This window comes from Galendromus occidentalis, unplaced genomic scaffold (assembly GCF_000255335.2).
Source record: "Galendromus occidentalis unplaced genomic scaffold, Mocc_1.1 scf7180000077475, whole genome shotgun sequence".
NCBI lineage: Eukaryota > Metazoa > Arthropoda > Arachnida > Mesostigmata > Phytoseiidae > Galendromus > Galendromus occidentalis.
In genome coordinates this window covers 1,083,395-1,108,303 of record NW_003805463.1, presented here as the reverse complement: position 1 = coordinate 1,108,303, position 24,909 = coordinate 1,083,395, and the positions used below count along the sequence as shown (strand labels likewise).

Genomic DNA, 24,909 nt, shown 5'->3' with positions numbered 1-24,909 from the left:
CGATTGCACATCATACATGTGCCGGTCGCGGCTCTCGAGGATTGGAGGCTTGGGACAGTAGTTCGCGGGTCGTCCTTTCGACGAAGTTCCTTTATTCAAGGTACAAGATTCGAACAAATTCTAGCGAAGGTCACCTATGCCTCCTTTCAACTCGATTTGAGAGACGCCTGTTTCTGTTCCTCCTCTTCCCGGATCGTCAGGAAACTCTTCAAGGCTCCGTACCGCTTCAGAATCCTCAAATGGGTGGTGCGATGATTTTTCAGGGGGTCGGTCTTTTTGAGATAAATTTGGTAACCTGGCAAATTCCAGTAGAATGGTGTCTTCTTTTTGGGCATCATAACGAGTCTCCCTGCAATGCGAATCAGATATACGAAATCTCGTTCCCGATCAGAGTATCGAGTGAATGCCCTCGATGCATTAGCCCGACGAGCACATCACCGACCGATAACCGTTCGCCTGGATGAGCGGATTACTACAAACCTCCGTTGATGATCATATTGAAGTCGAGTTCCTCGTTGGGATTTATCTCTTCCGCGGTCCGGACTGGCTCGTCTTTCGGGGACGCAACCACCTTCGGGAAATATCCATACTCCTCTCGGAACTCAACAACATGCAGACGTTTCTCGTCCGCCACACTCTGGAGAGACCGTTGGTTATGCAAACCGAGCAGGAAAGCCCGGATGACCGAAAGCGTATTCATCCGTCGTGCATCCGCCTTCACGAATATATCTTTGATTCCTGCGAATGAAAAATCCAAACTAGACTCTCGCCGTCACCGGAGATTTTCTCCGAGGAAGCCTGGAACTCCGCCGTGGAATTTGAGCCTGATCACAATGAAGCGAGGTCGAGATCACTCACCGATAACTTTGCAGAGCTCACGGACGACTCGTTGACAGACCAGACCGTATCCACGCTGCTTCTTTTTGACAATCAACTTGCAGCTACCGTATTCGGTGTAAAAATCGTGGAGTACGGTATGGTTTTCGAAGCGCTCGATGTACACAAGATTTTTCGCTGCTCCGTTCTTCGCTTTCCGCAGGGCAGATCGAGCGTCCCCCGCTTTTCCTTGAGCGAAACCTATGAGGCCGTTCCCGTTCCCGACAATGACGATGGATTTGTGCTGTCGCGTCCGGCCGGTATTGCCTCTCATGACAAACACCATGCCCATTTTCACCACGCACGACTTGAAACCTTCAAAGTTCTCGTCCCCGACTGGATCTGGCGGTCCGATGTAACGTCCTCCGGCTTTGCCACCGGACCAGCCTATCGAGAGAGAAATGAAGATAACAGTCCATTTCTCATGGAATTATTTTCTCATTCTGCGAATTCAGTTCTTCTCACCCCGATCGAGCGGTGCTATTTTAGTCCTGCGTACACCAACGTGTTTATTCCGTAGGGCTGTAAGACGCTTTTCGCGTTCGGGATCGGGCTCTAATTTTTGTTGCCGAATGATTTCTTGGCCTCTGATCGCAGGTGCAGACAAACCCGGCCACACCATGTTGATTTTACCAACGCCGAGAACCTAAAGTTGGAACGAGTTTGTATCAGGAATGAGGTAAGAGACATCTAGTGAAGTTGAGAGTGATCGAACTTCTTCCTTACTTGGCCTCGATTCAGATCCCTCGCCATCTTCCTACTGCTCCCCGACGCGCGACCTCTCTTGCGTCCTGCATTACTGACAGAAGTGACTCCTTTCCATAGATGCTCAGCGGTGACTTTCGAGAAAAAACTGGTCGACCTGTTCTGGAGATGCACTTGAATTGGCGGCGCAAGGGACATTCGACAGAACTGTCCCGTGAGCGACGCTATCCGGAACATTGTCTCCGCTCTACGAATTCCCCTCCGATCTTATTTTCTCCACCATGCAGCGTCGGCGGACTTGTTTTGGGTTTCGAACGACGAGAGAGAGAGACTTTCCGCGCCCCAGACAGGCGACTAAACCCTTTGCGCGTATCCCGGCATGTCAGCGTTTAGGGGTCTACGTCAGGGATTACGGACTGAAACTACGGACCCCGGCTATAAAGGAAGTCTCAGTGCGGGGCGCTCCACGAGGGGAATGGAGTCCTCGCCGACGAGTTGATCCGAGCGCGATATCTCAACTTATTCTTAGAATGTCTCAATTTCGCTCCGCCGGCACCAATAACCGAGGGCGGGAATATTCCCGATTTCGTCCGTCGCCGGGCACGAAAACGTCACGATACGAGTCAGAGATAGCCTCCGCTTGATTTCGGACCGGGAATGAGAAGTATGGCTCTAATCGGCTGTTTGTCCCGAACGGAGAGAGTTGCTGGATGAGGGAAGAAGAGGGATCATAGGAGCCTCAAGGAGGGAAGCACGGAAGATGATATCGCTGCTGCTCTCTTTCTGTCCCAGCGGATTAAATTAAGGGCGCAAGGGAATGCAGTGGTCTCTCCTTCCCAAAGAGAGGCATAGCTCAAAAACTGGTTTCTAAGGAGTGGAAATAGCAAGCATAGACGGCCGCGAATAGAAACTCCCGCTGAGCAAAAATCATTGACATCATCATCTTCCAACATCCGTCGAGAGAATTTATTTCATCAAGAAAGAATGTCCCCGGACCTTTTGAGCGGGCTCGTAGTTTGAAGCACATACTCTCAAGAGGCATGTGTGAAGTGAAAGCGTGTATGTCTTTCGAGTTGATCGCGTACGTTTCGGCGGAGTGAACTTGCGAATCTGGCCGCCTTGAATATTGCTGCATCGTGCACTTGTGACCGCAAGGATTCTCATCACAGCTGTTCTGAAGTCAAAAACCACAGCCTTCGAATGCTCCTTTGAATGAAAGGAGGTAGGCAGGAAGTTCTTGGTGAGCCTCTGGAAACTGTCATCACCTTAATGAGATGTATATCTTCAAGAGGTCCAAGATCTCGAAATTTAACATCTCAAACCATGTCTCAGCTATGGAATCCCGCTGGAGATATGAGGCGCTCGACTGGTGCTCGATTTTTGCAGTTCCTCCTCTTCCCGAGGCATTTGGGCGAAAATACTCTGCCAATAGTGAGGTTTCGCAGATCCGTAGGCTGATGCAAGGCATTCTCGTTCTTGCAGTGTCCCGATGCCTGCAGCAGCTGTTCAAGCAGGACCGAGAGACAGGCTCGAGTGGATCGTAAACCGAGTGCGTGGCACGCGTTGGATACATGTGAGTTGAGTTCGCCACCGATCGACTCGAAGTTCAGGGAAGCAGAGAGCTCACAGGATGTCGTCCATCGTTGAAGACGCTGGCATCAAATCGGTCGACTTTTTCCAACCACCCCCATGTGACTCGGAGACTGTGCCGGCCGAGGCCATTTCGGATAAGGTGGGGTAGCCATCTAATTTATTCTAATCTCAATCGATCGGAAACACGCGCATCTGAAGCGATCCGCTCGGTTCTATAACTCACATGAGGTTACCGCCGCAGAACGCCCTGGTCGCGCCATCCGAAGAACAATTCGAGATCCTTCTGAATGATCTGGCTCAGAGACTGAAGAAAGGTCACGGCGAAACGATCTATGAGGTAAGGATCCATGTGAACCATTTTCGATTTCCAGACTGCGAGACTTTTTTCCGCACCGATTAAAACGGTTGTTCGAATATCCCGCTTCTATTCGAGTGCAGCAGAGCTTCACGCGTTGCAGGTCGGGAAAGGCTCCGACGAAGGGGGACTAGCCGCGGCAGAGTTGGAAGCGTCGGTGGCTACGCTCAAATCACTGGTTGCGAGTCAAGATTGCGATTGTGTCCTCTTGCGTACGCGCAAGGAGCTCGCTGGTGATGTCGCCGAATACCTGATCCGATGCAAACCTCAAAACGATGATTTCCAGGAAGTGAGGTGAGATCTTCGATTTGAGGCACCTCAATCTGTCGAAAGTGGGGACCAATCTTCAATAAATTGCTTGACAACGCAATCCCATGTGTGCTTTCAGGGTCGCGGTAGTCGGGAATGTAGATGCTGGGAAATCAACTCTGTTAGGTGTTCTCACTCATGGTGAGCTCGACAACGGAAGAGGTCTTGCGCGTCAGAAACTCTTCCGCCACAAACACGAAATGGAGTCCGGGCGGACATCTTCTGTGGGGAACGACATTCTAGGCTTCGATTCCGTCGGCAACGTCGTCAACAAGCCCGACGCACACGCCGGCCAGCTCGACTGGATGAAGATTTGTGAGGAGTCTTCGAAAGTTATCACTTTCATTGATCTCGCAGGCCATGAGCGGTATCTGAAGACCACGATATTCGGCATGACGGGCCATGCCCCCGATTTCACAATGCTCATGGTGAGTAGCATGCGAGCGCGGCTCGAGGGACGTCCCAGAGATAATCATTCGTATACTTTGCATCAACTCCCCATGACTCGTTTCCGTAAATTGAAATCATCTTCCAGGTCGGAGCAAACGCGGGCGTAGTAGGGATGACGAAAGAGCACCTAGGATTAGCTTTGGCTCTCAGCGTACCTGTTTTTGTGGTGGTGACCAAGGTCGATATGTGCCCGGCGAACGTCTTGAGCGACACGATGAAATTGCTCATCAAAATCCTTAAGTCACCGGGCTGCAGAAAAATTCCAGTCATCGTCCACAATGCGGACGACGTCGTTGTGTGTGCCACAAATTTTGTCTCAGAACGGCTCTGTCCGATATTCAAGGTTAGACTCCCTCCAGTGGGGACTTGAATCTTTGTAGACAGATCGTTGGTAGCGAATTCACCGGGTAGCTATCGATGAACAAACATCAAGGAACTTGAGCCTCCGGACTCGTACGAGGGGGCAGTATCTGACGAAACGCTAACATATGCTCTTCCTCAGGTCTCGAATGTGAGCGGGGAAAATCTCGATCTCCTGAAAAAATTCATGAATCTCTTGACGACACGTATGCCCGGGAGCTTTGACGACGAGCCGTGTGAGTTCCAAATCGATGACACGTACAGCGTACCCGGAGTAGGGACGGTCGTCAGCGGCACAACGCTGAAAGGCGTGGTGCATCTGAACGAAACACTCCTCCTTGGTCCTGATCCGCTGGGACGTTTCCAAGCTGTTCAGATAAAATCGATTCACCGGAAGCGGATGCCGGTCAAGCAAGTTCATGCTGGTCAAACGGCTTCGTTCGCGCTGAAGAAGCAAGTGAAGCGATCCGACATCCGTAAAGGAATGGTGCTGCTCTCCCAGAGCATAGGGGACCCTCAGAGCTGCTGGGAGTTCGAAGGCGAGATCCTCGTGCTCCATCATCCCACCACCATATCACCCCGTTATCAAGCGATGGTGCACTGCGGGAGCATCCGACAAACCGCGACCATTGTTGAAATGTCCATGGATTGTTTACGCACAGGAGACAAAGCTCTTGTTCACTTCCGATTCATTAAGAATCCGGAGTATGTGCGGCCGGGAATGCGGATGGTTTTCCGAGAAGGACGAACGAAGGCCGTAGGGAAAGTGGTGAGGATTCTGGTCACGCCGGGAGGTCCGGGAGCGGCGAAGAAGCCCCAGAAACCCCAACGGCACCAGCATGGGCATCATCAGCCACCCGATGGTCTGAACCCCGGCGATTCGAATTCCAAGCATCAGAAGAAATCCTTCGGCGATAAACATGCGCCAGATACCAACAACACGCCTGTGGAAGTCGCGTAAGGGGAGCGACGCTTCCTTTGATGAATGACTACGCACGGACTACCTTGCGAATCACTCGACCGAGTCGGAGCGTGTTCCTGTTTGAGTGTTCGTGTGTATGATCATCCCTGAAAGAACAGGAGAGCCCGGTGTTTGAAGTTGAATAAATTTAAGATTTTCCTGACGCGTCAGCTTTGTACGTCATTGAGCGAAGCTTCCATCCCTGTTCTTCAGCGAGGAAAGAGCGGCGATTTTGAGAGGAATAAGCATTGAAGCCCAACGAGTATAAATTACCGAGTTCACTTTATTCTCTTTGTACACTTCATCCCATGCTCGACGTTGGGAGGCCCCAACAGAGCTTCAGAAGCGAGGCGTCAGACTCCCTCGCTCCATCTGATCGAAAGCTGAGCTTATCACCACGGATTCTCTCATTCGTCCTGAGCTTGGCGATTCGCTTTCGCATTGTATGCGAGGACCCTCTGGTTCAGTGGGTTCTCGGGAGATCGCTGCCATTCTTTCCGGATCATTTGACGGAGTTGAGAAAGACGCATATTCGGATATTCGCTTTTCAGCGATGATAATCTCGCCTCTTCGAAAGCTTCGAACGTTGCTTTCAACCGTCGCTCTGGATGACGGTCGATCAATGTTTCTGCGGTGTTCAGGTTCCCCATCAGAGTGATGGCCTCGTCCAGCGTCCGAGCCGTATGCGCATCGCCCTCGATCTGTGAAGACGCGTTTAGGATTAGCTCGAGGAGGAAAACGCATCCCAGGGATCTCTATAGCGGCTGTCCCGCGATCGAATAGCCTAATCTGGAGAGTCTGATCCCGATACGCTCCATCGGCGTCGTTCCGTCATGATCCGATCGTCCTGACGAATGACGAACAATCAACATTTTGGTGCTAATGAGAAGACTCACTCTGTTTAGGTTTTCCAAAACCAAAGTCTGTTCCACGACATTATCTTGTTTAGGGGTGGCAGAGCCCCCTGCAAGCAGCGTCTTCTCGATTTGGGCCCGAGTGACCTTCGGTGGAGGCTTCGAAGCTTCTTTTCCCTTCAGTTGAGCCATTTCTTCCTGGAGCAGTTTCTCGCGCTCTCGCTTGCGTTCTCTCTCCTCAGCGTCTTTCCGCTCCTTCTCTTCCTTACGAGCCTGTTTCTTTGCAATCTGAAAGCAGAATTAGTATCAGGTATTTCCCTAGCACACCTCGTAACGTCACAAGCTGGACCGTCGAGTCACCTGTTTGTCGTCATCGCGCCAGAGTTCATCCTCTTTGGCTTTCAAAACGCGATCCTTCTCAGCCTGTTTCGCAGCGTCTTTCCTGGCGCGGGCATCAACAGACTTCTGATTCGTCGATAGTTTTTTCGGCATCCTCCACCGAGTCGCTCCTCTTTCGGGAAGTCGGTGATGTCAATGATATCAACACGGCTCCCTGTATACAGGAGAGATGGAGCGCAGGAGAGAAAAATGTGTTATAGATTAACCTGTATATTTAGGAAGCAGCATATTCCGAATCTCGCTACTCCAACGTTTTCGTCGCAACCCTGAGAAAAGGGAAGAACAGATCCACGCACCCTCGGGATTCGGAGAATAAATCTGAGACCTCCCCAGTTCTCAAGAAAGCATAAACAATGCTCGCTCGAACTCCACTCCGGAAGCAGACGGTGTGAAGCACGGTCTGATGCCGGGGATGAATTCTCCGGACAGCAACAGGATCCAAAAGAGTGATGGCTCGGCCGAGCGCTGTGTTCTGGATACAGGACTGCCAAAATGTAATGACGACGGCTGCCTGAACAGTGCGATCTCACCGCTAAGTTTCGGAACGACTATTTATTCGTCGGAAAGTACCGGGTCTCAGAAGGAGGCTCCGGTCAGAGGAATCTCAACAAACTCTCGCCTCTGATCCATTGAGGTCTTGTCTGAGGCCGTCGCTGTGAATCGGTTTTGATTTCACATGACTGGCTAGATGATGGTTCAAACGTATCTGCTCGATCAGACGATGGCTTCGAATATATGAAGGCGATGGGTTATTTCTCATGTTCTTCTGTCCTCTTTTCGGCTCCCTCATGCTACCTTATCCCCTCTTTATGCTCCCTCTTGTTGAGCTTCAGGAGCGCTTTAGAACGGTTGGCAAAAATCTCCGGGAGCCTGATTTCCTGAATCGCGGGGCCCCTGATTTTACCCGCTTCGAGAGCCCCTTGTTCCTGGCTATTCTCCGGCAACGATGAGACGAAGGTCTTGATGAGCTCATCTGGGATGATCCCCAATAGTAGCGGAAAGAGGATCGAGCATCATCGCGCGATGATTTCGCCACCATTTCCAGCTGTACGCTGAGAATCGCGTTGATTGAGCAATGGATTTTGTCTAACATTCGCTTCACTCAGCGAGCATCAGACCCCTGGGGAATACTCTGTGGGTGCATGAGTTTGGGGAATAGCCCGTCGTGCAGTATCATTCTCCTTTCTGAAATCGGTGCTCACCTCCTGATCGGCTTAGCGAGGAGCGATAGAGGCTTCAGGAAACTATATTCAACGGCGAAATGCATTCCTTGTTCAAGTAGGCAGAGCCTCGAGCTGAGTGTTCAACTGACCCTCCCCATTTTTCCGAGGGAAACGTCGACAGCAGAGGATGCGAACAGATGTGCTATCGTGACGCCGCACTGAGGGTAAAAGACTCGATAGAGTAAAGAAGTTTACGGCAACATTTTATTGCAACCCTCATTCACAATTTCTCAGCAAGATGATTATCTCACACACTCAAAAGAAAATATTTGTATAAATATGAAGAAGCCTATGTCGTCTGTTGGCTTTGTGCTCGTCGCCGAAGCCGAAAGACCTTGTGCTTCGGCCGGCATAAATCTGCTGCAACTCCTGAGATTGACGATATGCACTCCGTGCAGCTATACATCCTCCGACGCGCACCAGTCGAAGGGAGATCTGCCGGAAACACGATGCCCGCGGACCCTTCGTTTGCGAGACCCTCGCGAGGCGGACTCTTGCACACAATCTTATATCACGACTATTCTGACATCGAGCGTCCGTCGGACGAGGAGCGGGACATCGAACAGCAGTCCGGCTTCTCGAAGGGAATTCAAGAGAGTTTGATCAGTGGAAAATACATGTGATGCCCTCTCTCGAATAAGATTTGAGCTTCTCTTCTGTGACCAGTCTGCAGAAGGTTCACTACGATCATATTGTTTTTGCTAATCTTGAGTAGAGCTTGTTGTTCTGGACAGAGCTCGCCCGCCGATTCCAAGAGAGCCTTAGCCTGTGGAGTTCGAAGACAGTGAGTAATTCGTATTCCCGTTCTCCGGAATGATGGACACGACCACTGTCGTAATCATTAATCTTCCCTACCTGCTTGAAACATTTAGAAGCCGCATCGTACATCCCACTTGGCGTCAAATTCTCGTATCTACTGGTATCATTGATTTCGCAGTATTGTTCGTAGGTCACAACCCGGGGAGTGGCCACGGCTTGGAACGCTTCGAAGCGATGTTCGAATCGAATCTTCGAAGGAATAGAAACCGTTAGCCTTTGAGCCCTTGGATTGACACACTCGAACACCTGTCTACGCATTCGGGTACGGACCGTTCTCGAGATCTTCGCGGTCGTGAGATCATCGCATGATTTCCAGACTCGAGGGCTCTTACTTTTTCTGAGTCAAACTCTACGTTGGGGAATTTAAGTCGTCCATCCATCCGGAGAGCCATCACTGTCTTGTAGAATCCACCGCAGACGCTCTGCATGATCTGAGTGGATAGCAGCTCCTTATAATGGTATCCCTGGAGGAAAGAAATGGGCGAATTTCAGCTTCGTCGATTTCAATGCCGTACGGTACGTACTGCCCGAAGAGATTAAGGGACAGTTTACCTTGGTAGTTTTCTTCGGCTTTGTGCATCGTGTATCTTTCTTCTGTTTCCTGAGTTTCTTGTCGCATTCTAACATGTAGCTGTCGGCCTGCGATAGCGTGGTCACGAGAAACCGATAAAGATACTCGTGGAGATACCTTTGGAAATTTCTGTCTGTGTGAATAACTCGCTCCAAGCGACCTGTGTTCTGCTCGAATAAGAGGGCTGACGATCGCTCTGAACACTTCGCTGGTCGAATTGAGCTTCACTTACCAAAATATATAGCAATATTCATGCTCGGCGTATAGGTCAAGCTCGAACCCCATGAGTAGGTATCCGATTTGAGTTTTGAGGATGTAGCTGATGAGCCACATGGTGAACCATTGAAATATCGGACAATTAGGTTCAACCTCTTTTTGGGCCATTAGGAGGAGACCGTCAACCTTCTCAGCTTCGTCTTGAACTGCGGCGAGGTCTTCGAGGACCCGCGTGCATTTCTCTAGCTGACGAGCTCGATTGTGACCGGTTACCTGAGAATACGCCTCTTACTATGAGAATGTTTCCACGGGGAGACGGACACGGCGGAAATTAGGGCGAATTGAGCGAGTACGGCGGAAGCAGCCTACCTGGAGCAATCCGAAAAGCGGTTGGCAGCACCGGAAAAGTAAGCCCTCGGCCCAGTCTCGGCACTCTGCGGACTGGGAAACAGCGCTCTTCGCAACGAACACCTGCACAGAATTATTAACCATCACTACCGGTGATATAATGAGGCCTCTTGGGAAAAGCAGAGCTCCAATCAGACGGGAATCGAATCACGAGGTGACCTCCTAGTCCAAGGACTCACCGGCGGACGACAGAAGGTGCGGATAGCGTCCTTGAGGACGTCGGTGGTTTTGGTCATTCCGTAAACCATCCCGGGCGACGGCATGTACACTAATCGGCCGATACTCCGAGATAAGACGCACGGGCTCTTCTTCGAGAACTCCGAAAAGAAATGCAGAACCTGCCCGAGAGAGATGGGAATGTTGCAGAAGCTATCCAATGCCAGCATGAGCTCTAGAACGATGAGTGGTACAACATATTCACCTCACCTGATTATAACTGTGCAATCCTGTTATCTCCATTACTTCTTGAATCCGTAACAAGACACATTCGAGGTATTCGTAGGCACTCCTACAGCTGGCCACCTTCGTGTATCGCGGGAAGGTCGACGGGAGCAATCTGCAAATCGAGAAAATCCCTCGGGGCTCGAGCGAATTGTTCTGGGACGAAAAGTGCCCCGATTCGATAATTAATCAGGGTGCTATCACATGTTTCCCTGGTCTTCGCTTACCTTTGATTCGCTGTCGCGTCAAAACCGGGCGTCGTCGGAAAGTTGTCGTCATCGTCGAGATTTTCTTTCCGAATGATACGAACTTCTTCTATGACCCCTTGCAACGTTTTCCGTGTCTCGCTAATGATCATACGGCTTTCTAGTAGGCTGAGGTTTTGGAAGAACAACCGGAGAAATCGAATTCTGTGGTAAAGCTGCATAATGTCATTGGGGTCCTCATATTCAGCGTCCACGCCATTTGTCTCCGATTCATCTTCTTTGGCTTGACGAGCTCGTTTTGCACGCTTTTGGAGATCGTCCTCACACTGTAAAATCGGATAATTGTACTCGCGCACTCGAGTACGTCGGGTGGACCAAGGGTTCGAACAGGGAATACTTCGGCAGGAGAATGATCGGGAGAATCTACCAGGAAAATACAGAGGAGCTCCAGATTGGGTGACCCGGAGCCCTCTCAGGATTCTCCTCGGAACTCACTTGTCTGATTAGAGAGCAGGCTTTCGAATCGAGCACGTCTCGACCGAGATAAAAATTATAGGTAACTCCATGAAAGTCTTCCTCTTCAAAGGCACCTATCTTGTAGACGATTTCTTTAATGACAAAGACTAATTTCACGGAGACCAGGGCAACAGTCCGCATCGTTCGATCCTCGATGAGTGCGGGGTCATGAAGATAGAGGTTTGCAAACACAGTTTGAGCCAGGCAGTGTCCTTCCAGCCAACTGACCAAGCATCGGAACGAGGAGTCTAGCACCGAGCGGATTTCGTTAACAGTAAGGTCTTGTACTTTGAATTTGCCTTCGGCGATCGCTTCTTCCACGGAACAGTTCTGACTCTTGTTGCATAGCATGCCTGCATCCATTTTCGGATCCATCATCTCTATGGCACTCATCGCCTCCAATAGAGTGAAGTCCTCTGGAAATGATGAGAAAACAATGAGCCAATCATTCAATGTGCTCCGGGGCTTCATCTCGGAGGCATCCGCTCTCGTGTCACAATGTATCCCGCAGAGAGACCCCTCAGGGATAATCGATCGCAGAAATTTCCCTCCCTTGGCCGTGGTACCTAGGATTGGGGTAGGACTCGCGAAGAAAATTACCATCGAGATAGCAGACCCCCTGACCATGCTCGCTACAGAATGAAAACATAAGAGGGTACGGATCGGCGATAATAATCATGGGGAGATCCGAGCGGCGCGCAACCTGTTGTCCCACGATATCTTGCCAGAGGGGCGCTACCGGAAGTTTTATTGTCCATACACGATAAGCCCAGGCAGCCGTCTACAGCTTCCTGGAGAAATTCTGCTCAGCGCTAAACTCACTGTCACGGAAGAGCTCGCCGAGCGCGAGCGAACTGGCGGCATCACAGAACTGGCGCGTGATGTCGTTCCATTGGAAGGAAACTGAGTCCGCGGGCGTCGGCTTCCCCTGTGACTCCTCGCCCATCCTGGAAATCGAAAACTCGCTCTACCACCTCCCTGGTAGCAGGCTCCTCGGGTGGATAGGTAGAACTAGCTTTCCTTAGAACACTGGCTCTATGTGTGCGAAGTGAGAGTAGATGCAGCCATGTTGGTTCATGGATGAACGCATAGCAGAGTGTAGAACACTCCGGGGAGAATTCCGAAGGAAGAGTTCCAATCATAGAGCCTATCGTGACTGAAGTCCTTGGCAGTCTAGGGGAGGGCTGCCTCTTTGGAATTCTTCCCATTTATTTAATAGAAACCAACAATCGAAGTTCCCTGATCACAGATCATGAGGGGGGAGCGATGCACGCAGACGACCGGAGGGGGCAGTCTCGAGCGAGGAGTTTGATTATTCGAGCGCTCTCTCGTAGGTCGACCAGGCCTGCGCTGTCGATGGAAACCATCAGGCTGTTCGGGAAGGCACTCGAAGAAGGCACCAAACTCTTCTGACTTCGAAAGAATGCTCTCCACTTTCCAGTGGGCATTCGGAACCCGATGGCTTCCTCCAGAGACTTTCCGGCTCAGGCGCTCGCTGCGACCGAGCTCTAATCGCCTTGACGGTGCGCTTTTTTCGTTTGGATCACGATGATCCATGAATTTAGCGAAAAGGACGAACGAGGGATGATTCGCTAATCAGTATCTCTTGAGTCCGACGAGGAAGGGTTTTCCTCGAAACACCGAGTGGGGTCCGGGAGGATAGGTCAAAGCCTTGTCACATGGCCGGGTAGCGCTCAGAGCCGTGCCTGGATGAGGCTTCCCGTTGTCTCGAGTTTCTACTTGGTACAGATATTAGTCAGAAACTGACATGGATTCGGCCGAAAACGAAGTCTCGTCGCATCCATTCTCGGCTTGTTTGGGAGTCGGGAAGTGGCGAGAGCTGGGATTGAGACCCGAGACCAGCCGCGAGTGTCAATGATTTGAGAGACAGAAGCGATTCCCTTATTTCCCTCAGTGCGATCCCGGGTCCAGCAGTCTCGGACGCGCTATCAGGGTCGATCGCTCGCAAGCATTGACAGGGGCTCTGGACCTCTGGACCGTTGCGTTGATCGAATTTTTCGCTGCTCTGGTCATTCTTTGAAACTCATCGAGCTAAAGAAAACAACAAGGATGGGCGGGCTCATGTCGACGACGACTAGTATGCTGGGCGGGAGACCCATACGAACTATGAGAGAATACCATTTGCCGGGGCTGCCGAGGAAATCGAGCATCGGCCGAGGACTCGATCCGGACCTGTACAGAGTTCACCTCAGGAGGGCGAGAAAGAATTTCAGAAAAAATATGCCGAAAACTCATGCCCCCAGGAGGCGATAGAGGGTACCTTCTTATTCAAAGGCTTCGTGAGCAAAGGCTCGTGGGGGAGCGTTTACAGAGTCAAACATCTGAAAACCGGGGTGAAATGTGCCCTCAAGATTATACCGAAAGCAAAGTACAGAGAGCAACTACGTGTGCTCGTCGTCCACGAGAAAAAACTGCAATTTGCGTTGTCGGGCGACAATATCGTCTGTCTGTTCTCTGCGTACCAAGACACGGTCAATCTTTATCTCGTCATGGAATACGCCAAGTACGGGCACCTCAGGAGGTTCGCCAGTCGACCGGACGGTTTGAGTGAAAACACAGTCAGACTCATTGCCGCTCAGCTCGTCCTAGGACTGGAATACATCCATGCTTGCGACGTCCTATACCGCGATCTGAAAGAGTCGAATGTTCTAGTTTTTGGGGACGGCTACGTGAAGATCGCAGACTTCGGCGTGTCGCGAATTTATCGAGGACGCGCGAACACGTTCTCGGGAACTCCTGACTACATGGCTCCGGAAATGGCGGATACTTATCACGGATACGGACTGGAAATCGATTATTGGGCCCTCGGCATAGTTCTCTACCGATTGCTGTACTTCCGGCATCCGTTCAGGGGTGCTGACAAGATCAAGGCGCGTGAACTTCTCCACAACATAAATACCGTCAACCTCAGCTTCCCTGACGTGGGTGAAAACGACGAGTTGACTCCGACCCATCACTTTATCGCCGGCCTGCTGGAGAGGGATCCTTTGCATCGCATCGGCCGACACGGAGGAGACATCAAGCAACACGATTATTTCAAGGGCATGTCCTTCATGGCGATTCATCGCAAGCTGGTCCGGTTTCAAGTCAATTTGCCTCCCGTGCCGTATGAGGCGACCACCGAGCTCGATGTTCTCCCCGACATAGACCCCGACAAGCCGATGAATTATTTCGACAGCTTTTGATGCCTAAGTAGGGAGCGATCCGCGGCGCGGTACGCGAGAGCACGGAAGGAGGGAGCCAGAGCGAGAACGGAATCTTGTGGCTGAGGGCAGATATGCACCTAAACACACATTTGTAATAGTACAAGCGTCACCGAATCATACTAGAGGAGAGATACCCTGCAGCGTAGAGAGAGAGCGTGGGGCTTGAAAAATCCTTAAATACAGAAAAGTTAGCAGCATATGTTGTTACGGCAGATTTCTCCAGGTGCCGAATCTCGATGTGGGGCGTTCATATTCCGGGGCTCATAGGGCAGCTCCGCGGGGGATCATGAGGCATCGCCCTCGATATGCTCAATACTTCAGGGTTTTCCCTTTTCAAGGGTGAAGTCCCCGGCTATGGTGACTCGCCGACGGTGAGAATAGAAAGGCGCGAAAGCCATTCTGCGGATTATCTTTCGGTGGGAGCTGAGTGAGCGAATCGTAGAAATGTCGGAAACAGATGCAGATGAAGAATCAAATCGTCGGTCTCTCTGAGGAGACATCGAGATCTCGGGGAGAGAACAATTTGGTTTCTCACATCCTTCCAAATTCATTTGGTTGCGCTGTATCTTCCTGCGGTGTGACCTCTCGGAATGGCCTTTCTCGTTTCCGAGACAACGGCCTGATCTCACTCCTCGATGCTTGTCCGGGAACCAATATCGGCGGTTTTCCCCGGCCGATGTTCGATTCCACGGAGCTCGCAACACCGGATATCAGCGAGCTTAGGGCTAATTCACATTCTTTCAAATACACATGCTCCATTTACTAGACAGGAAATTGCTCCAGGTGAGGTTCTCGGAATGAACCCAGGAAGTCTCTGATGTTATGGTCAATGGATCGTACGGATCGGATGGGGTAGTAGAGATCTGAGGGGGAGACCAGGCCCTTTGAATTGCGTATATCTTATCGAACGATGTCCAATCATCTGAAACACGCCACAATTTCTATGCATGCGGGCCGACGAATACGGAAATCCTGTTCCGTCTGAAGAGTGTCAGCTATTCTTCGAATCAGTAATGGATGTTCAGTAGGCCGCCTTTTATGAGAGGGAGGGGTCGCTCCCACCTTCCTCTCCATGACGAATACGTACATCGATTGCCGTCCGCGTTCGACCATCCTCACGAGATGAATTGCCATTGTCCTTGAAAGACTTACTGGTCAATCGACTTCGCTGGACACCGACAAGCGTCACGACGGTCGCTCAGGGCACGCGCCTGGTTCCGGCGAAGGAGAACGACGATGGGCTGTCGCCTCCCAGAACTACCTAGGTGTAGTAAGCACACTTACTGGGGACAAGTCCGAACTCTCGGGAAATCTAGACCGATTGAACGGTCGGGGACCTCGAACACTGCTGAATTTCTAGATCAGAGGACGTATATTACGCATTTCAGGGAAGCGAGGACGAAATTCGATCGAAGATTCGAAGCGAATTCGTGCCCGCGAGAATCTATTCGTTTCGTTGTCAAAGGCTTCATGAGGGTACTTCTGGGAGCGTGTGCAAGGTTTTGCGTCCAGCTAGAGGAGTTCGCTTGCAAGAACGATCCAAAGCTGCAAAGACAGGAAATCCCCGAGAAGAGAATTCAATGGGTTGTCGAGCGACTTCACTGTCGGACTGGCTTAAGTTTATCGAAATTGCGCGAGTCTCTATTTCGTGATGGAATTCGCTACATATGGGGACCTGAAAAGATTCATACCTCGAGCTGACTGTTTGAGCGATCCTGTGGCAGTATTCCCCAACAAAAAAAAGGAGCCGGCGAGATGTGCCTACCTTGCAAAGTCGCGAATCGCAACGATCGACCAATTGCCAGACGACATGAGCCTGATGGAGGGATACCAAGTTCCATATCATCCAAAGCGGCGCCGGCACCTCGTCGTTCCAGCTCGATGCACCTCCGTCCAGGCCTGTTTCCTACAACGCGATGGCCATAGACGGGGATCACTAGAGGTGCTCACAGCCAGCCCAGTTTAGGCTCCGACCTACAGTCGGAAATCATGAACGGGGAGCGAGCCACTTCCACTGTGGGCTCCGATCCAGGGCCGCCTCGAGGTAGAACTCGTCCTATAGGAACTAGAGATCGCTGCTATCGTTCGGTACCTGCGATGCGTCGGGAATCCCTACCCTTTGCGGTTCCGAGCGTTGGGTGGCCCGCAAGCCGTCCGATCAAAGAGTTCCGGATGGAGAGATGCTCATTGCTGCTGATTCCCGCTTATTCCTGCTCCCCCATGCGAATCCTGCTCATTCCCGTTTATTCCCGCACGTCCTCGCTTGTTCCTTCCTGTTCCTGCCGGATGTGCCTCGGTAGCTTGTACCAACCATCGAGGATATGAGCTTCTTCGCGAGACCTGGAGTTACACGCCAAGCTTCTCGCAAGAGAAGCTCCCGATCGCTTCCTCATCAGCGAGGAATAGTCTTCGCCAATTCGATCGATCCTCAAGATACAAGGGGGGCGACAAGTTTCACTGGCGTCTTCCCGTCGCGTCCTGCTCGTAATCCGGGTTCCCTGACCCCGGGAGGAACAGAGCGATTTTGACTCTTCTCTGCACCGAAGATCTGTCAAACGCACGTATTTCGTTGTTATCATTTCCAGAGGAATACGTAGAGAACGCAATTGTAGCCAGCTACAGAATTGCGTATCGAGGAGTATGAGCGAACAGTTACTCGGAGGACTTCCTCTGGTTGTGTGATCGCTGTGGAAGTCGGGATGCAGATGATCATCATCGTCACTCTCCTGCCGATGCAGTTCTTGACGTCGCGAGTCTCACCCCTGCTCCTAGGCGATAACAGGAGCTCGAGCGCTGACCCGGTTCGCACGCACCGTCGAGCCTACGGCGTACCGACTCGGAAGCTCGGTCCTACACGGTTGCTTCAAAATCGTGATATGTTTCTCTATAGATTTGCGACAGCATTCTTTCCGCCGAGATTCATCCGGATGCGAAGAACTGACCTTTCTCTGGGGATCAACGATGTCTGAATGTCATGGACCAACGAACACCGCTCTGATCAATTCTTCACTTCTGCATTCTGTCGTGGAGCGCACTTGCCGGAGTACTGAAAGAAGTCGGAGGCGTAGCGACGAATGTGCTTCCGGATGGAATTGCGCCGGCGGCGCCCTCTCGAAGACTCACCTCAATCAAAACCGCGTGGTATCTGGCAGCTCCACTGGCGATGACCAACCCGGGAGGGTTTGGGGGAAGATGTATTCCTGGCTTCCCCACGAGGACGATATCACGGACGACAAGACATTCCCCGAGGTGGCTAGGAGCGCCCTTCGGATCGTAAAGAAAACCGTGGTGTTCTATATACCTATCTTCATTGAGCTCGTTACTTCTCCTCCTTCTCCGCCACAACCGCCCGTCTCTCCTCTCATTAAATTCTTGGCGCAGAGGTCTCTGGGCCTTTTTGCGCTCAGTCACTCATTTTTTCTCAACAGGGACCAGCGAAAAGCTTCCTTCCCGGGTAAGGATATCCCGTCTCTTAAGGAAAAACTGTCATCTCCCGCGGCGCAGCGCTCCTGAATCCCGATGCAAGAATACGGCGGCAATTGACTGAGACTAGCGGTCTCTCCGGAAATTCTGAACAGCGACTGGGTTCCATCCGCGCATCCTTCCAGGCCCTCGTGCATTGGAGACGGAATTCACTTATGTTAGTGGAGACCCGCATCGAAGCATGCGTTCTACTCGTGGTTCCTCAGTCCTCAGCCGATAGACCTAAGTTGGTATCGATGTCTCGTCCGAAGCCTCCGCTCCGCGAACCCTGCTGAGCCCTGGACATCCCCTCCTCATTGACCGAATATTCGAAAGATTCATCTTCGGGGCTCGGCGGGGAAACTTTGAACATGGTCGTACCCAGCCCCTTCCTCTCCGGTTAAGCTTCCTGCGTTTGTGACTCACGATGATGCTGCGCAACTTCGAAAACCGTGGTCAGCGCCTGCTTGGCTTTCGAAATTCCCTCATGCGCTGAGCGAGGAGGGCGCGAGGAGGCCGCCGACTTTGGCGGTATTCAGAGGGCGGGCGGTCGGTCGTTGTTGGGTCGGTGGAATCAAACATGGCGCCGAGCGAATACGAACAGTGATCGTCGTCGTCATAGGTGTTGCTCCGTGGTCGTTGGTTCATTGAACAAATTGTCGGTGTTTTGTACATTGTTCTAACGAGCATCAGCAACGGGCTGCGGCGTTATTGTCGAAGAAACTAGCTTTTAGCCGCACGACGACGCACAAAGCCTCCTATAACTACCGAGGCTTGTGGCGTGTGTGTGTGTATAATTTCGAGAGCCGTAGGCCAGCAGCAGCGGAGCTTGTGCCGTGCTGCTACTATTGGTGCTGGCGGTGGTGGTCGGTGGTGGTGTAAACGAACACCAGGGTGCAAATTAGTGAACTTCATCTAAATTGAGCCACAATGAGTGACGGCGACCGTCTGAACGTAGACTCGATTTTGGCCCGACTCCTCGAGGTCAGAGGCACCAAGCCTGGCAAGAACGTCCAGCTGTCCGAGGCCGAGGTAAGCCTTCTTCCGCCATCGCCACCGGCGTCGCTAGGCCTCGCCCCGTACTAAATGATGCCTCCGCACATGAGACCGATGGGGGAATTCAACCCGAATGATGGGTTATTCGGATTTGCGAAGTTGATTTCTACCGCGTACCGCGTCATTAGGGTTGGGGGACGGAAATGCTTGGGGAATTCTCAACTGACAACGTGAGGAACGAAGTTGAAAGCGGAGTTTTCCCGCGGTCACCGTACGGTGTTCGGTAGCACTCGACTACGAGCGGGGGCAGCCTACTTTCGGAACCTGTTCTATTTGAGTTGTTCGCTGTTGTGTACGCTCGTCAGAGTAACGACCATTTGAGTTATTGTAGCGGCTCGTCCTTGGGCGAGCATGGTTTGCAGGGACAGAGAGAAGCTTGATTGATTTCGGACGTTTGAGTCTACCGGTGAACACAGACAGTGCTTACCGTCGACCACGGTATTCTAATTCGGATTCTCGGCTACAAAAGCTACGGATGTGCGTTCTCTGGAAGATGAATAAACTAGTTCCTCATCTCTCGTCACTATTGTACATGCCGAGAATAGGTACATTGAACAAGAGCAACCCGCCTCTCAGACCTGGAGGCTCGAAAATTGACCAGCTCTGCTCGCCTGATTTCTCTCATATTCGAAGCGGGCGTTCGTCATTCGGTTTTTCTAATTCTCCCGACGTCTATGCTCCTAGTCCGAATGTCTCCTCTGTCAAGGTATCTCGCTTCTTAGTGACTGTATGCTTCCTACTCTCGAATTAGTGCCAGGGCTGGTGGAAAATGTTCCCACGGTACATCGTCGTCTCCGGCTTGACGGGTGGAGCGTCATATATTGGGGAGGAAGACACTTCATTCTGGTAGTACTGAGTTTTCGTGTGAGCGCTCACGAGTTTCCGGACAGTCGCTAATGACAACAGGGGCGCAGAAGCAGCGGAAAACAACGTCCAATTCCAGTACTCCTGTACCAAGCCTCTCAGTCTATATTCGTATTCGCCTCCGAGTACGACCTTGATTCATTCCACTGTGTCACTTCAAAGGACGCTCAAGAGAGGATTTTTTTTCTCATCGGCGCTGCGAGGCTCGGCCATGAGGATCGTCTTTCTATCCGCGAGTGAAGCATGCCCATTGAAAACATGAATTTCTAAGCAGAATCACACGAGACGCTTCAAATCGGGAAGAACAGTCATTGACTAGAGTTTCGTCGAGTTTACAGTCGTCTTTCGCTTGTAAAACGGATAGTTTGTGAATTTACACATATATTAATATATTTTACAACAACATTTTGGTTGGTGTTCCATCTCCTCAGCAGCAATGTTAACCGTGGAGCACTTGTTGTTCTGCTGGCACGGCTTCGCTACGCGCAGCGAGTTAGACAGAATGCGTCAGACGCGGTGAATGTCATTTCTGCTCAGATGAAACCGAACCTGTACTCATAAACCGGGTGTTATCGTCGTCATTCTTGATATTTCCCCTGTCTCCTCGTGACCCTCTTGACTCTATTATGACGTACAAACCTCGAGTAGGAGAGTCCGCGTCTCGTCGGGCTCCTTCAATCAATTAATTCCCACTCATATCGGCGTGAGATCAACGAGCTATGGGGCTGAGATTCTGCATTCATCTGCTGCACGCTCGAACCGACGGCCACTGACGATGAAAGCAACCAAAGCTTGATAACGGAAAATCTGATAAGTATGAAAAACTGCGCCGATAACACGTGACTCGGGATCACTTTGTTCCGGCGACGTTTTTCAATCTCCACGACTTGATGGGTGTCGAGAAGTGTCTCCCCGTAACCTCAAGATGAACTCCCCTGATGAGCGTCTGAGTTTCGTTAATGAAAAATAGCGAGAACAGGTTCCGCCCGTGTAAGCGAGGGGTGAAGCATCGTTCGAGCTCCTCGACTGATGCATAGGGAAATTATTCGAATCTGCGCTTCTCTCGAGCCTCGGCCTCGGATAAGTTTCTCGAGCTGCTAAAAATACACCCAAAGGCTTAGACGACATATCATCGGGTCTGATTCGAATCATGCCAATGTCTCAGCATCGCCACAATAGTTGCCGTCTGATGCATATCGATCTAGAACGCAGACGAACGTGATTTCCATACTTTTTTTTGGGGTCGGGAAGGGCCTCTGCTGCACCGCGGTAGCAGTCTCGCCATCTGAAGAATTTCGTACCGCTCAAAATTTATCGCTCGTATACCCCATTCTAGTATGGATTCTGAGGGTGTTTTTATTGGAATGGATGGATGAACATCTCGGAGCTAACATGTATAATATATTATTTCATGTATATTATATCAAGCCTCCGGACAGGGAGCAATCATTTCAAAGTTCTTGGCACGGGCCATCCGCGATGTCGTTCCTCCAGGGACGACATCTCCGTTTCCCCAGTCGCTCGAACTCCACATGCTTGACATTATTCCAGATTTCTGATCGTCTCCTCATTCCAGGTTCGTGGACTCTGCCTCCGCTCGCGAGAGGTATTCTTGTCGCAGCCAATTCTGCTCGAACTCGAAGCTCCTCTGAAGATCTGCGGCGACGTACACGGCCAATATTACGACCTCTTGAGGCTCTTCGAATATGGAGGCTTCCCTCCAGAGTCCAACTATCTGTTTCTCGGTAAGCACCACAATAAGTCCTCGTCACCATACGTCTCCGATGCCAATAGCTAGTTGGATTTTTTCGATGGCTGTGAGATGTCCAGCGCGAACAGGCGTCCCATAGGATGAAGGGGTCGACATATTATCACCGCGCGAATAGTTGCGGTCCATTCGGTCGACATCGAGATATCATTCATTCAGTTTCGCTTCTAGTCTTGTGAAGATGCCACAGAACAAAACGGCGGCGTTGGTGGATCGCGCCACACTTGAAGCGACGCCTTCAGTCGGAGCGGAACCAGTTCATTAGTGCGACAGCACTGCTGACCTATCTGGTCCAGCGTCCTACACGCATCCTATTGTATGGCACGCTTCGATCAACGACGTCGTGAGGCCTAACCCCACGTGGAGAAATTTCAATTATCGTAGCGGAACCGATCCTGGAATCTTTGGGAACAGTAGCCAGGTTCTCCTCGAGTAGAGATGGCCGTCTGTCCCCAAGTCACAGATTGAATTTCCCCGAATTACACAGCTCCCTCTATGGCTCCGGGGAGGAGCGGATCATTTTGCGTGTGCGTAATCGTTCAGACACATCCGAATTCCGTACCGGATTGACCTTCTGAATATAGTGCTTGCCATATCGAGTTGCGTCAATTCGGAGCGCCCAAGATTTAAGCAGAAGCTTCCAGCTTCGACGACGTTCTGGAATGGGATCGCCATCGGAGAGCGTTACCATTTCTGAACGGAGCCAGATGAGTGCGATACTTAAAACCGACGCTTTGTGTGAGCTGACCGCAGCGACGCGACACCAATCGTGGCTCTAGGTGTTCTGACTCGAACTTTCCGCTCTTGCAGGAGACTACGTTGATCGTGGAAAGCACAGTCTTGAGGTGATTTGTCTTCTCCTGGCGTACAAAATCAAGTACCCAGAAAACTTCTTCCTCCTGCGAGGAAACCACGAGTGCGCCTCAATCAACCGTATCTACGGATTCTACGACGAGTGCAAGAGGAGGTGAGATTTGCTACGATCAGCTTTTGAGGAGACGAACGATTTTTTGTCCCGAGCATCTATCCTCAGGCAGCCTGGGATTCTAGCTGACTGAGACTAGACGCCTAATCAAATGCAGATCGAACTTGATCCACTGCCAGTGTTTCATACTTGCAAGAGATGCTCAACTTTCTCGTCGTTCTAGATACAACGTCAAGCTGTGGAAAACATTCACGGACTGCTTCAACTGCTTACCAGTGGCAGCGATTGTTGATGAGAAGATTTTCTGCTGCCATGGAGGTCTTTCCCCCGATCTGCAAAGCATGGAGCAGATCCGCCGAATTATGAGACCCACCGATGTGCCTGATCAAGGCCTGCTTTGCGACCTGCTATGGTCGGATCCAGACAAGGATATCATGGGCTGGGGTGAAAACGACCGAGGCGTGTCATTCACATTCGGTTCAGACGTCGTAGCCAAATTCCTGCACAAACAGGATCTCGATCTTGTGTGCCGAGCTCACCAAGTGGTAGAGGACGGTTACGAATTCTTCGCCAAACGTCAACTGGTCACCCTGTTCTCAGCGCCGAACTACTGCGGAGAATTCGACAATGCTGGGGCCATGATGAGTGTGGACGAAACGCTGATGTGCTCCTTCCAGATCCTCAAGCCGGCAGACAAAAAGAAATTCTCATTGGCCGGCTCGGCAAACAACAAGCCAGCTCCCGGAAGAAAATAGGAAACTTACCAAGACACTTCTGCAAGTAGGCTTGAAATGATTCCAAGTGATGCGTGCAGTCGTGCAGGGGATCATCGTGATGCCATCATCATCAGCTTGAACGAAAAAGGGGACTGAGAAATTATCGTTTTATTTCGATCCAACACGAGGAAGGAAACAAAAACCAGAATAGCAGCTGCGACAACAACAATATGGAGCGAGAATGGTAAACAAGCATAAAACGGCGTCGGAATCGGAATTGAATGAACGGACGTTTAATTTAGTTCTATTACCTCCCTTTGTCTCGGGACTGCGATAGCTTACAAAGTCATGATTCCCCCCTCAAATACGAACGCTTTGTTGGTTGAACGGTCGTTTGAATGATGATTGATTGGTTGGTTGACTGTTTGCCTAATTTCTCTTTTTTCCTTTGTCATCCAAACTTTGATACACACGTGCGGAATAAACGAAGCGGCATTCATCGCATGAAGCAGACGAAACTAAAAAAGAATGGATCATCCAATTTTCCGTAGACCGTCGCTGAGGGATTCGACGAGAACACGTCAACGGAGTTTACAATAGACAGGGATGTAGGACCGGAGGAAAAAATTGAAATACAAGGCAGAATCAGGCGAGAGCGCCGAACCCGGGGTTTCGGGTGGTTGGGAAAATAGGAAATATGTTGAGAAATGAACACCTACCTATATTATCAAACATCCGAAAAGACAGTTGTTTCACCTTTTATCGCACACCAGAAGCAGCAGAGCAGACCATTGAGAAAATGTGGGACAACAGAGGTGGAAATAAATTTTCATTCTGAACACCGGAATCTAACTTTCAAGCTTATCATTTTTCCCTCCACGACTCGACCGAGTCTAATGGGATGGAAGTGACGAAATGTCTGGAAGTTTGTGGATTCGCTCCGGGTCGAAACCTCGAATCAGCTGATCCTTGGTACCTCGGATCGGATGCCCGTCGCGCGTAAAACTCCTCCTTCGTCTATAATATTGAAACTTACTCACAACTTACGTAGATGACGTCTTCGCCTCCGTGATGAGTACTGATTTATTCATTTCGTTCTCCTCTTTTTCTGTCGACATACTTCCGGTATCCTTGGTTCAGTTGCCCATACACGTACGGATAATCGTAATCAGAGAACACATACAACGTCGAATGTTTCCTCCATGGCAGATCACGAGATCAATCCTCACGAAAAAAGAAACATAACTTGACCTGGATCTCGGGCAAGCTCAAAATAGGAAAGGCCCCGACTACGTGAGATGGCACTCGATTCCAGTCCGGAAGGCGGAGGATCTAAGCGAAATTTTCTGGCATACAGGGTTGTCATCCACTGAGCTGAAATACTGTCGATGAAAGACTGAAACCCGTTAGTGTCCCGCTTACTAGGTTTCTCGGTGCATCAGTTTCACCGTATATGAATCGGAGTATGATCATGCATACGTCCAGTGAGAGGGAGTCATTTGAGTGACCACTCAAAGATGGTCCTCCACTCAGCTAGTTGTGAAAATGAGAACTTATTTCACCACGACTTCTGTCAATGAGTCGCCATCAACAGGAAGTCTGACGTAGATTCGTCGTATGCAAGGGTGC

The 24,909-nt window shown here is 50.8% G+C and overlaps 6 protein-coding genes across 6 annotated transcripts; 3 read left to right on the top strand and 3 right to left on the bottom strand.

Annotated features, from left to right (window-relative positions):
* Positions 1–72: 72 nt before the first annotated feature.
* Positions 73–1,894, bottom strand: mRpS5 (mitochondrial ribosomal protein S5). The gene is made up of 5 exons (XM_003744816.2): positions 1,603–1,894; positions 1,342–1,522; positions 859–1,263; positions 481–738; positions 73–349 (listed from the first exon to the last, which is right to left on the bottom strand). Exons 1-5 carry the CDS (start codon positions 1,816–1,818, stop codon positions 147–149), a joined length of 1,263 nt encoding a protein of 420 aa, XP_003744864.1. The 5' UTR covers positions 1,819–1,894; the 3' UTR covers positions 73–146.
* Positions 1,895–3,211: 1,317 nt separating this feature from the next.
* On the top strand, positions 3,212–5,763 carry GTPBP1 (GTP-binding protein 1). Its single transcript, XM_003744903.2, has 6 exons — positions 3,212–3,313; positions 3,416–3,511; positions 3,633–3,823; positions 3,918–4,266; positions 4,374–4,631; positions 4,791–5,763. The coding sequence occupies exons 1-6, from the start codon at positions 3,212–3,214 to the stop codon at positions 5,607–5,609; spliced, it is 1,815 nt and encodes a 604-aa protein (XP_003744951.1). The 3' UTR covers positions 5,610–5,763.
* Positions 5,764–6,016: 253 nt separating this feature from the next.
* LOC100908172 (coiled-coil domain-containing protein 124) lies at positions 6,017–7,384 on the bottom strand. The gene is made up of 4 exons (XM_018640167.1): positions 7,159–7,384; positions 6,824–7,016; positions 6,506–6,751; positions 6,017–6,310 (listed from the first exon to the last, which is right to left on the bottom strand). The coding sequence occupies exons 2-4, from the start codon at positions 6,953–6,955 to the stop codon at positions 6,017–6,019; spliced, it is 672 nt and encodes a 223-aa protein (XP_018495683.1). The 5' UTR covers positions 6,956–7,016; positions 7,159–7,384.
* Positions 7,385–8,265: 881 nt separating this feature from the next.
* On the bottom strand, positions 8,266–12,316 carry Naa35 (N-alpha-acetyltransferase 35). The gene is made up of 11 exons (XM_003744902.3): positions 12,085–12,316; positions 11,242–11,678; positions 10,768–11,072; positions 10,526–10,655; positions 10,279–10,437; positions 10,061–10,162; positions 9,708–9,964; positions 9,457–9,592; positions 9,237–9,368; positions 8,941–9,093; positions 8,266–8,851 (listed from the first exon to the last, which is right to left on the bottom strand). The coding sequence occupies exons 1-11, from the start codon at positions 12,206–12,208 to the stop codon at positions 8,675–8,677; spliced, it is 2,112 nt and encodes a 703-aa protein (XP_003744950.1). The 5' UTR covers positions 12,209–12,316; the 3' UTR covers positions 8,266–8,674.
* A 1,016-nt stretch (positions 12,317–13,332) lies between these two features.
* On the top strand, positions 13,333–14,468 carry LOC100908372 (cAMP-dependent protein kinase catalytic subunit gamma-like). Its single transcript, XM_003744901.1, has 2 exons — positions 13,333–13,360; positions 13,558–14,468. Exons 1-2 carry the CDS (start codon positions 13,333–13,335, stop codon positions 14,466–14,468), a joined length of 939 nt encoding a protein of 312 aa, XP_003744949.1.
* A 4,028-nt stretch (positions 14,469–18,496) lies between these two features.
* Positions 18,497–24,127, top strand: LOC100908034 (serine/threonine-protein phosphatase alpha-2 isoform). Its single transcript, XM_003744817.2, has 4 exons — positions 18,497–18,983; positions 21,448–21,616; positions 22,450–22,606; positions 22,788–24,127. The coding sequence occupies exons 1-4, from the start codon at positions 18,882–18,884 to the stop codon at positions 23,317–23,319; spliced, it is 960 nt and encodes a 319-aa protein (XP_003744865.1). The 5' UTR covers positions 18,497–18,881; the 3' UTR covers positions 23,320–24,127.
* The last annotated feature ends 782 nt before the right edge of the window (positions 24,128–24,909 follow it).

Excerpts from the sequence above, each read along its gene's own strand:
- mRpS5 (XM_003744816.2), bottom strand. The coding sequence starts at position 1,818 with ATGTTCCGGATAGCGTCGCTCACGGGACAGTTCTGTCGAATGTCCCTT. Across the intron at positions 1,523-1,602 it reads GGGATCTGAATCGAGGCCAA|GTTCTCGGCGTTGGTAAAAT; the intron begins GTAAGGAAGAAG and ends TTCCAACTTTAG. Across the intron at positions 350-480 it reads CAATATGATCATCAACGGAG|GGAGACTCGTTATGATGCCC; the intron begins GTTTGTAGTAAT and ends TTCGCATTGCAG.
- GTPBP1 (XM_003744903.2), top strand. The coding sequence starts at position 3,212 with ATGTCGTCCATCGTTGAAGACGCTGGCATCAAATCGGTCGACTTTTTC. Across the intron at positions 3,314-3,415 it reads CCGAGGCCATTTCGGATAAG|AACGCCCTGGTCGCGCCATC; the intron begins GTGGGGTAGCCA and ends TTACCGCCGCAG. Across the intron at positions 3,824-3,917 it reads GATGATTTCCAGGAAGTGAG|GGTCGCGGTAGTCGGGAATG; the intron begins GTGAGATCTTCG and ends GTGTGCTTTCAG.
- LOC100908172 (XM_018640167.1), bottom strand. The coding sequence starts at position 6,955 with ATGCCGAAAAAACTATCGACGAATCAGAAGTCTGTTGATGCCCGCGCC. Across the intron at positions 6,752-6,823 it reads GGCGCGATGACGACAAACAG|ATTGCAAAGAAACAGGCTCG; the intron begins GTGACTCGACGG and ends TTCTGCTTTCAG. Across the intron at positions 6,311-6,505 it reads TTTTGGAAAACCTAAACAGA|ATCGAGGGCGATGCGCATAC; the intron begins GTGAGTCTTCTC and ends GCGTCTTCACAG.
- Naa35 (XM_003744902.3), bottom strand. The coding sequence starts at position 12,208 with ATGGGCGAGGAGTCACAGGGGAAGCCGACGCCCGCGGACTCAGTTTCC. Across the intron at positions 9,965-10,060 it reads CGCTTTTCGGATTGCTCCAG|GTAACCGGTCACAATCGAGC; the intron begins GTAGGCTGCTTC and ends GCGTATTCTCAG. Across the intron at positions 9,593-9,707 it reads GAATATTGCTATATATTTTG|GTATCTCCACGAGTATCTTT; the intron begins GTAAGTGAAGCT and ends AAATTTCCAAAG.
- LOC100908372 (XM_003744901.1), top strand. The coding sequence starts at position 13,333 with ATGGGCGGGCTCATGTCGACGACGACTA. Across the intron at positions 13,361-13,557 it reads GCTCATGTCGACGACGACTA|GCTTCGTGAGCAAAGGCTCG; the intron begins GTATGCTGGGCG and ends TCTTATTCAAAG.
- LOC100908034 (XM_003744817.2), top strand. The coding sequence starts at position 18,882 with ATGAGTGACGGCGACCGTCTGAACGTAGACTCGATTTTGGCCCGACTC. Across the intron at positions 18,984-21,447 it reads TCCAGCTGTCCGAGGCCGAG|GTTCGTGGACTCTGCCTCCG; the intron begins GTAAGCCTTCTT and ends TCCTCATTCCAG. Across the intron at positions 21,617-22,449 it reads GTCCAACTATCTGTTTCTCG|GAGACTACGTTGATCGTGGA; the intron begins GTAAGCACCACA and ends CCGCTCTTGCAG.